Source organism: Azolla caroliniana, unplaced genomic scaffold (assembly GCF_043228905.1).
Source record: "Azolla caroliniana isolate FFs.n. ecotype wild unplaced genomic scaffold, voAzoCaro1.0.p SCAF_15, whole genome shotgun sequence".
Classification (NCBI taxonomy): Eukaryota; Viridiplantae; Streptophyta; class Polypodiopsida; order Salviniales; family Salviniaceae; genus Azolla; species Azolla caroliniana.
Window position 1 is genome coordinate 278,256 of NW_028230450.1, and position 11,290 is coordinate 289,545.

General features: G+C 38.3%; 2 protein-coding genes across 2 annotated transcripts; one reads left to right on the top strand and one right to left on the bottom strand.

Moving 5' to 3' along the window:
- LOC147854187 (F-box family protein) lies at nt 1–1,371 on the top strand. Its single transcript, XM_087330843.1, has one exon. It carries the CDS (start codon nt 71–73, stop codon nt 887–889), a length of 819 nt encoding a protein of 272 aa, XP_087186969.1. The 5' UTR covers nt 1–70; the 3' UTR covers nt 890–1,371.
- Nucleotides 1,372–2,008: 637 nt separating this feature from the next.
- LOC147854188 (binding protein) lies at nt 2,009–10,984 on the bottom strand. The gene is made up of 14 exons (XM_087331172.1): nt 10,853–10,984; nt 10,612–10,757; nt 10,202–10,410; nt 8,165–8,400; nt 7,847–8,055; nt 7,285–7,387; nt 4,493–4,656; nt 4,270–4,408; nt 4,042–4,203; nt 3,816–3,949; nt 3,407–3,742; nt 3,184–3,329; nt 2,770–2,867; nt 2,009–2,677 (listed from the first exon to the last, which is right to left on the bottom strand). The coding sequence occupies exons 1-14, from the start codon at nt 10,913–10,915 to the stop codon at nt 2,168–2,170; spliced, it is 2,655 nt and encodes an 884-aa protein (XP_087187298.1). The 5' UTR covers nt 10,916–10,984; the 3' UTR covers nt 2,009–2,167.
- Between the last annotated feature and the right edge of the window lie 306 nt (nt 10,985–11,290).

Sequence of the window (11,290 nt, forward strand, 5' to 3'; positions counted from 1 at the left end):
AAGGACTTGAGACGATGGACGAAGAAGAAAAAGACGAAGACGAAGAAGACGAAGAAGAAGAAGAAAAGCTATGGCGGATAGAAGTGGCAGAGAAGTCCTCAAGGCCGTCTTTCCTTTACTGAGCGGCCACGATCTCGCTCTATGTATGTGTGTCTGCAGGCTATGGAGAGAAGTCGCTGGTGAAGACTATCTTTGGAAGCTCGCCTGTGCTAAGCGATGGCCATCGACATCATCGTCTTCCTCCTCCTCCTCCTCCTCTTCTTCTTCTTCATCATCATTTTCTTCTTCTTCTTCTTCTTCTTCTCCGATCGGTTCGTCTCGTGGCTTCTACCAGCTTTTCTCCAGCCTCTGCAGACAGAGGTCAAGACTTTCCCCGCCTCCTCAACTGTCATTCGAAACACTCGAATTTTATGTAGACATATGGATTGATTCCGTCGCAGTATATTCCAATGTCATCCCTGGCTCAGTTGCCATCAATGGTATCAAAGATCCACCTCCAAACATATGTCGTAATATGCGCGAACACCTACAAGGAACTTCGTCAAAGATCACGATAGCTGTTGACCCTAGATTCCATGTCTCTTTCACAAAAAACATCAGAGTTTCTCTGATTGTGAGGAGAAAAGATAGAGATCAAGTAGCTTGTGTGATTGATCGGACAGGATTTGACTACGTGGATGGACCCAGTTATAGAGCTCATACATATGACTTTTTGCATATATCTTCCCAGCATCCTTTTGTATCGGAAATTAGGGCATGGCTTGCTCTCCTCCTCGTGGATGCGCAGGATGGACAGCTTGAAGCTTTCGGCATAGAGCTCGACTTCGGTGATGTAACTGATTCTGATTCGGAGATTCTCTTACTTCTTGACATGCTAGATTGGAAATGAACATATACACATACACATACATTTATGCATGTATGTATGTATGTACGTATGTACATTGAGATCATTTGCTTGTGTTGAAGGATTCTGAAATTCTTTTTCTGCTAAATGTGCTGGATTGGATATATATATATATATACCTATACATAGATATACGATTTCCAAGCACAGAGGAAAAGATATAGTATTCTTATGAGAGGGGTATGATGATCAAAGAAGTACATGAGAGGTGTGTCTTCTGATACAATGAATGCAGTGGCGATCAGGAAACCAATCCACATCGTCATCCAGTTGTCTATTTAAATGTTCTCTTGTATACTTTTTCATATTGTAAGTTTGGCCTCAACCCCATCGCAGTCATGCTCTGCCTTGACTTCTGAGAATTCCAACAGAGGTTCAGCCTTTGTATAAATTATATCCACTGTTATATAAGACTTGCCTATATAATGAAAATTAAGAGAACACATGATATTTCAAGTCTTTAATTGCTGTAGTAAATAACTTTGTAACCTACCATTTTGGTTTTGTAGGATATTTATAATGTTAGATTACAATTCATAGTGATTCCAACAGATGAAATTATATTCATTAGCATTATCAAGGATCAAGAAATTTTGGAATTTCAAAATTTGTTATCATTTATCGTTGGTTTATTGACTATTTCAAGGGTATCTATTGCACAGTTATTGTTAAGGAATCCAAGCTAATTAAAGAGACTCTGGACAGGATTAGACAAATTAGTTACAAATATATGACGGGATGTGACATGGTCCATAAAGGCATCAAAATGTCAAAGTCTATAATGAAATGTTTTTGCAGACCCAAATGTGATACTCATCTGCCCAGTTGATATATTGCTGACTTGTTTCAATATACGTTGTCACCATCTTGTAGTTTCCATGTGTTTGTCACTAGCCAAAGCATTGCATGGGTTGAAAAAACTTTAATCATGTAAAACCAAACCCATATGTACATAAAAAGGGCAATACTCAAGCTAATGACCAATGCACATAATCACCATTCTTGTGCATTTCACTGGACTATAACAAAATTTTAGGGCATTTTATTAATGGGATTATGCAACTCATTGTTTCACTTCATTTCAATCAAATGTTCCAACCAATCAGGAACACAGTTGCAAAAATTCTACATTGCTCTAATTGTTCCAATTATAAGTGGAAGACTAAAGAGAATTTTCCTTTTGCAGCCTCATACTATAAATGTTCATCTTAATTTAAACATACTGCAGAGAAAGTGAACATAGCAGAGATGATAATTTTTTCATCTGCCATTGCAATCCTGCTTATTTCTGTTCTTTCTTTTCTTTCTCCTTGCCTTGAAAGTTTTGTACAGTTCAATTGACCTTGTAACTTGCCGCAACTCTTTTCGGAGAGTTTCATTTTGCTTAAAATCTCTCAAAACTTTGAAATGTGAGGAGAAAATGTTAGGACTTGCTATCTCTGTAACAATCTTGTCAGATTCTATATTGCTCATATCACATATCGATTTAGACAGTGGTAAACTACTTGGGTAAGCTTTTCTCCTTGTTAACTTTCTTGGTAGCTGGACAGTTGGCCGAAAACCACCATCCTTAGTGGAATATTGTAGAACTGCATCTTTTGGACTTAATGTAGATAAAATGAAATCATTAGAATCAGAACCCATTTTGGATATTTGAGATGCAAGCTTCGCTATATCAGGATGGTAATGCTTTGACAGAAGAGAGACTTCCCACAGGACAGTTGACAGTGCACCACTCAAATCAGGATCATTTCCTTCAGCATGGAAAACCTGTCCAGAAAGGCAGTGCCTGTTACATCTCTCTTTATATATAAACAAACATGGAGATTCAGTCCAGATATTTCAAGGAAAGAACAACTTACAGCTACATTACCACCAATAGAGCCTCCTCCCTCATCATTTTCCAACAGATTGCAGCATTTTTTGTACCTTTGTAACAAATGCCGAACGGTCACTAGACCTGTACCAATGGCATATTATCGAAATCACCTCAATGTTATAGACAATAACCTAATAGAGTCTTTAGAATATGTTTAACGCCTATTATCCCTCTGCTCTCTATAACAGCATGCCACCAGAATAAAGTATAGATTTACTATAGTTTTAGGCTATGATGTCTATTTCTTTAAAACAGAGGGTCAGGAATCAATTTGTACAGACTTAATGTCCTGACTTTGTCAAAGATGAGGCATACAATGTCGGGAATAGTTAATATACATACACAACATCATGATTAAGATGTGGCAACTCTCTAAAAAAACAAAGTGATGCCTTACCAGCCATTCCTTCAGCTGGCCCAATGTGCAATGACTTTGTTGATAACCGCTTCACGAAAGCAGACACTCTTTGCATATCGTGTTGTCTACTATCCCAAAGCATGACTTGTAAGGCTTCAGCTAGAACTACGCCCCCATGTTCCTCACTAATAATTGATCCAAATAAATTGATTGAAAATTTCGTCCAACAAACTAGTAGACCATGAAAACACTTGTGCATTACCTGACCAAATCGTGGCATAGCAATATGTTGTACAATGTGACATAGAAATCTCGAAGGTCAATATTTAATGCATCCAAATTGCTTCGTACAATTTTAAATGCTACAACACAGCAATGAAGGCGATCTATAAATGTGAGAGGCACTGCATTTTGACCTGCAACTGGCTCTGCACTACTAGCAGCCAGCCTCTTCAAGATGGCTAGTAGATCCCCCATGAAGTCCACACTTACAAGATATGAGAACTTTGCTAAGCCATCAAGGCATGGCCTTAGTAATGGTCGAGGCCCATAGTCAGCCAATTTGAATCTCATTGCAGGTAAATTGGTATCCTGAACACTGCCATAAATAATTCCCCATCAATTATTTTATGATCATACATCAATATACATTACACAATGTACACAACAACCTATTGGTAGGATCCAAACTCGATTTCAAAATTCGGAAATAAGTCTCGAAAACAGCCGTAAGCGTCTGCGTTTGCAGCTTTCTGCGTTCGGAAGGATCTGACAATGCAGATGATTCTCTAAAATCTGTTACAACCTTCACAATTTGGATGATGTTACGCAGCATAAGATTAGTTCCCTCACTGATGTCCATTGCATCAGAAAATTGCACAAAAAATTTCAGTATACCTCCTCTCTCAGCTTGGCTTCGAGTTCGCGTTTTTTCATTTTTTTCTCTTTCCGCTGATTCTTAGGGTTCAACATTTCAGAGCTGCCACCATTTTGCTTAACTTTTTGATTCTCCGTACTTGGCTTCCTAAGATCCTCATCAAAAGAGAGTGTCAGGAGGACCTGGAAAAGACAACATTAAAAGTCAAGACTGCACCTCCAAGTAGCAAAAGTTACAAAATCTGGTACCTCAACAACATCAGGCCGCAACAAACATTCACCAGTCTTTACAAAATCTGCAATCATCTCAACTGCCTCTACAGTTGCATGCCCTCCATGTTTGCCCTCATTTTGAAACAGTGACATCACTGCATCACAGCTCATTTTTCTGCATAATAGCAAACTTGGTGAAACTGGACCTAGTCTATCTTTTTACTATTTCTTGACAAACGGAAATGTAACAGAGAGAAACCTGCAATCGGAATCTGGGGAATCCATGAGAGGAATCAAATTCGCCATTAAACTGTCGCGGAAATTGAAGTGCGGTATAGCCTCTATAAGTCCAGACACACAACGAGCTGCTGTCCTCTTATGAACATCTGACTTCAGAGATTTGAAGAGAACCTGAACATATTTCTGCATACACAACAGGAAATTATACGCTCTACCAAGTTAGAGATATCAATTGAAATCACATGGGAAATGTTCAATATATATGACCTTGTAAAATAACCAATGGAACTTACAGAAAAACAAAATCACAAGTGAAAAGGAAAGGATGGCCAAAAAGGAAGAAAATGTAAGGATAAAGAAAGACAAAATGAAATGAATGTGTGTGCAAAGAAAATGCCAAGACCAAGAAAACATGCTACATTCTCTACAATTTCTATAGGCATCTACCCATAAAAAAAGTGCCCAGCAAATTCTTCAGCTAAGTAGATGAGTTGTGTGTTTATCTGCACTGCCAAAAGAAGCAACTATATGAAGTAGAGGGTTAAACTGGAGTAACTAGTTGATGTTTGAGTACTACCGTATGTCAGAAACATAATCCAGCATGTTGTAAGAGAAGTTTTCAATAGAACAATGGATTTCAGCTGTGTGTTTATCAGCATTGCCAAGAGATGCAACTATGAAGCGCAAAAGGTTAAACTGGAGTAACTAGTTGATGTCTGGGTATCATAGGATGTCAGAATATAATCCAGCATGTCAAAAGAGAAGTTTTCCAACTCCTAAATTCAATTTTGAAAAAAAAGAGAGAGTAAATTCAATTTAATTTTATGATGAAAAATGGAAGACACGGAAGTCCCAAGTTTTGTTCCTTGCTTTGAAACGTCTTTGATTGCTTGTCTACCTATGTTATCCCAGAGTCAAGGACATAAGCCATCAACAAATATAATGGAGTCAGCCACAACCTAGAATATGGATCACTGAAAAAAACCATCAAAGATTCCAAATTCCAGTCAGGAACATTGATCAATGATGACAATCTTCATGCTAAATAGCGGTTGGTCAATGGTTCACTCTTTTGTACCAACCTAGGTTATGGATATAGAGTATTCCATCAGACATGTCTGGCACCAAATCAGGGCTGTTCTTTCAGTCTCTCTATAGATCAATGAACAGTCATGAACATTGATGACGATCTTCATTGTAAATAGCAGTTGGTCAATGGTTCACTCTTTTGTACCAAGCTAGTATTCCATCAGGCATGTCTGGCACCAAATGAAGGCTCTTCTTTGAGTCTCTTTATAGATCAATGAAGCTAAGTTTAATGGGAAAGCCATTTATCAATTTTCCTTTAGTACACTGAGGAATGTGACGTCACACTGCCCAGCACAACACACAGCAAGGGTTTGATGCTATGTGTTGAAAACAGGAACAGGTAACATGTATTTCATATAATAGGTGTATCTCTCACTTCTCCCTCCCTCTCTTTATATAACCCCAGTTGCCAAGTATAGACTCCCTCAAGGCTATGCCATTCTTGCCATGACAGAACAATACCACCAGGCACACTTCCATAAGCTTCGTGGCAAGCTATTATTTGACACCGTGGTCACCGCCACCCTCATGTACAATGCAGCCACATAGGCTCCAGGATTCCCCAACTACACCCTGACACAATGTGTGATGTCAGACATACACCATCAAAGATTCCAATTTCCAATCATAGTCATTAATGAAGAAGTCTTCGTTTGTAAAGAATTAATGGTTGATTAATGATCCACCTTGTACCATCCTAGCTTATAGAATATTCCAGACATATATTTCAGTCTCTTTATAGATTAATGAAGCAAAGTGTAATGGGAGTGACATTTATCGATTTTCCTTTAGGGTGACAAACTTGAGATCGTAGTGCCCGGCGCAAAACACAAGGGTTGGATGCTGTCTATTGGGAAGGGAGGAATGGGTAAACATGTATATCAAATAATAGGTGCAGCCCTCCCTCCTCCCTCCCACTCTCTATGACCCAAATTGCCAAGGATTGAGTCACTCAAAGCTACCCTAATCTAGCCATGCTGGAACAATACCACCAGGCACTTCAGGAGCCTCGTATCAATCTTTGGTTATTTGACACCATTGTTCACCCCTGCCCTCAGGTACAATGCAGCAACAGAGTCTCCAGGACTCCCCATTTACATGTTCACACAAATAGAGCGTCCAATAGTCATGGTGAGGTCACTAATGATAAGAAACAGAGCCTCCACTCCACATGAGACCATCCGAATTGATTGGCCACAACCCCATGGTGGTTAAAGCATTTTTCCATCATGCGGACACTCCTCAGTGAACATCATCAACAAGACACAAACCACATAATCTAAAAGAATTCCACATAAGGCATTCCCAGAATCAAAGGAAATGGTGGCAGCAGAGAAGGGGGAAAGATTGTTTTACTCACAAGTGATGACATGGTTCAACAACAACAGGCTCAACATCAAGAACTTCCACCCTTTTGATACCATACACCTCTACAAGATGATTGAACAAAACAAGGTATTTGACCACAACCTATGGCAATTCAATACCCAAAAGACATGGATCGCGCTAAAGGAGCCTCTTCCCAAAAAGATGGCTGATCACAAAGATCATTTAATGAACTTTTGACCAGATAGTTTCATACAGAAGCTCATCCCATACCATGTATTCACTCCATACTCACAAACCACCTCAAAAATCATTCCACTACATGCATGAATATCATAATTGAGGATCTCTCCCCCTCACTCTTTCTCTCGTATTTAAAAGAAGCTTCAGAAGTACCTGATAGCATTTTAGTAGCTTTGTCTCAAAATCACGTAATTTTTTTATTTCCTTTGATACTTGCATTTCCAATTCCTTTGCGGTGGGCAATCGTATGCGATAACTGAAACAACAGAGGTTCACAATAAGCATACAGCTTCAAACATTTTTTAGTTCTGCAAGCATGCATATGCATATTGAATTGCAATTTGGTTATCTAAAAGAGTTAGGCCTAATTTGTTTCTATCAGCTTCTGATGAGCATTACATCTATCATTATCAAGTTATGACAAGCCTCTCATTCATGTTTTCAACAAATTTATGTTCTGTTTGCAAAACCTCTCTAAGTTCTTGTATTAGAATCAATGGCAGCTGAATTAATCACAATTAACTACGGAGTTCCAAACGTAAAATCATCATATCACCATATTATCACGGTTTCACATTCCCAGAAAGCGGAAAGCTCAAATTCCAGTAGGCAGTTACAGTACATCCAAATAAGCAGGATACAAATGAATGTTATGCTAGCTATTATTTGAAGAGAAGAGGGAGCTCATTTCAATACAAAATAAGACCTCACCTACCCAGGAACTATATCTCTGAAAAGCACTAGAGAGGAAAGCATAGCCATTTTGGCAATGTTTGCATTCCTATCTGTGCAAAGCCCTTGTAGCTCGATAAGAGACTCTATATTGTCCTCTGGATCAGCTAGCACTGCTGTTCCAAGCTCAGCCATACGAGCTTTCAATTCTTCAACCCTTTCTTCTTCAGAAATGTCACTCCGTAATTCTTCCTGCATAGAAACATTTCTTTATTCTAAAGACAATGTATTTTCAAGCATGCCACTACTAGAAATTTAAAAACACCAACTACAATAGCATTTGATTTCTCAGGTTCTTTACCAAAGCAGATACACGTGATCCCTCTGGAGTGGTATGAACCACGGCATCCACGACACTATATGCTGCTACTTTATCCTTCCGTGCTAATTTTCTTTCTTTCCGTCGATCAGTTTTGCTTAGCTTATTTGCATTCCCAGAATCAGATATACTCTTCTGTGATTGTTGTGAGCTCACATCTGTGTGCTTTCTTATGAGTGCCTTTCTCTCATCCATGCTCATGGACATATCCTTTTGATCTGTTAGGAAAGTAAGTTAATGGTATATCCAATCTATAGAAAGATGATGCATAGACTGCATTCTCTCATATTTTTTAAAATTGACAGAAACAGCTTACACATTAATCAAAAAGGAGATATGCTGCTAACATTTACACACACATACACATATATATACAATATATATATATATATATATATTCATTATGCTATTAGAAAGCCCAACAATCAGGAGACATTCACGATTTTCTTTTTGTGTGCTACTATTGTCAGATTGGGATGTTAACATACATTTGAGCAGGGAATAAAATCATGAACATACTTGATAAAAATCTGACTTTGGGTCACTGAAACATCTTATCATTCAATGCTATGAAACATAAAAATACTCTTTTTTAAGTGATGCATGTTCCAATATGACAGCATAGCCTGCATACTTACACCAGACGAGTTATTTGCATTTAATCAAAGATTTTTTAACAAATCCTTCAGCCCCGTGATTCCTTTTGATACACTCATTCAAGGAATTTTATCTCTTGCCTACAATAGTATGTAGCCCCGACTGTTCAACTTATATCAGCCTTAAGCATCTCACACATTACATGTTTACGTGAAATCATCTTTCATGAGAGATGCTTTTTCCTGTCATCAAAGTGTTTCCTTACATTGTAAGCAAATTCTGGCTCCTTGCATAAATAAGTCCTTTGACAAATATATACGAGTGGCTCCAAAACTCTAGCATTAGCATTAAGTGATTATCTTTGTGTGACTACTGAATTCTGAGTTGAGGCACACAAATATCTCATACCATTTCCAGCTTGCCCACTTTTATAAAGGGTACATTGATACATAAACCTTTCTCATCTTCGGTGAAAATAGAAAAAGAAAAGGTAACTTGCAAATGAACAGCTTGATTTATGCAGCATCAAACAGTTCATTTATGACCTATGGTAGAATTTAAATCTTTTCAAAGAAAAGATGGCAAAAAGAATCACAATTCCCAATATATCCCGAAAACAGTAGTTTCACAGAAAACAGAAAAGGACAATAAAACATTTTGAGGGTGAATGCACATACTATGTATATATAGTGTACAATTTATATACAAGGAATGCAAAATAGAGCTTTAGCATTTCAATTTTGAAGCTGTTATAAAACAGAGCTCCACATATTATGTGTAGGAAACTGTTAGAAAAACTTTATTTGAGAACAAGCACAACCAGCTATTAATTTGAGGACTTTCACTTAGAGAGATTAGTTCATGCTATAGAAGCCTGTACTTAGTTCTTCACCATATAAAAGGGCAATATTTTAAATAAAAACAAAATTCCAGAATAGTTTAAATTAAAAACCAACCTCTAGATGCTGAAACAAAATAAGCCATATGTATAAATATTATGACTAAATATCTACTGATTCTACCTAGTAATTAGAGGTTGCTGATAAGTTCGATAGTCACTGAAGGTGAGTAACGAATTCCAAAAGTGGCTGCATTTACAACAAACCATGCTTCATGCAACTATGGATAATTTTCTAGAAAGATTAGAGTCTTCACCATACAACAGATCAATTTTTTGGAATAAAAATAGAAATTCGAGATTAATTTTAAATCAGAAAACATCTTAATGCTGAGAAACGCCCATAACTCACTGTACGAATATTATTTCTAAACATGTACTGATTCTACCTAGTAATTAGAGGCTACCAACATCTTCAATACTCACTTAAGGTGAGAAACAAGTTCTGAAAGTGACTGCAGTTATGGTTATCACGCTTCACGCAGGTATGGATAATAGGAAAGGAGAAGAGAAAGGACGTGTACCTTCATTTTCAGGCAAAGACTTTAATTGCATAGTACGATAATGGAGCTCTCCAGACAAGGTCTTCACAGGCAAAGCATCAGCTGGATCCACCATATTTGCTTGCACATGTTCTTCTTTAAAAGAGGATGATTCTCTCTTGGACTTTTTCTCATAATATGCCTCCAGGTTAATGTCTTGCTTTTTTCCTGCCTTAAGACCAAGAACTTGTCTGCCAAAGTTATGATAACAATTAGCTCAAACCCATAAAACGAGAGTCAAACCTCTTGTGAATTCTCCAACTAAGTCTAGTAAAAGATGAAATCAAACAGCCAAGTTTAACCAATACATCCTAACCGAACTGGATTAAAGTTAAATGGTGGTGTTGTCTGGACTTCAAAAGTGACAGCAGAAAAGTCGGGGAAAAGCTTACTTGGTGATAGTGGCAGTGTTGAGGTTAGAGAGGAATCCAGCATACTTGTGATGCTTAGCAACGTATTTGATATCATCATCAGAAACATGGATATCGTCTAATGCGACTTCAGGGGGCAGCAATGGCATGGTAGACGCTTGGTTCTTCTGCTGGGAAAAAGGATTCAGAGAGGAAACGAGTTTCTGTAACCTTTCACGGGAGCAGAAGAACGAAGCAATGCGGGGAAGAAGGAATTAATTACCTGCGATTTCCGCTTACGTTTCTGGGACGCCATAGCTGCTGCTGCTGCTGCGCTCGACGGCATACAGATGAGACGCGCTCTTCTCTCACGTGGGCAGCCAGCCGGCAGGGAAGGAGAGGGGTTTTGGACAAAACCTAGACACACACACGCGCACACGAGAGAGAGAGAGAGAGAGAAAGAGATACATAGATAGCTTTAGCGCCTTCTTCTTCTTCTTCTTCTTCTTCAATCTCACACATAATATTCTCGACTCTTTCACACCATTACATCTGTACATACATACACACACACACACACACACACACATACATACATACATGATGATACACACATACATATGCTATGCTGCGCTCGTGACTATTTGCTACCAAATCATAATGAGGCATGCGCGTTTGCGTTTGGATGGGCACGCGCGATCTACATCATCATATCTTTATC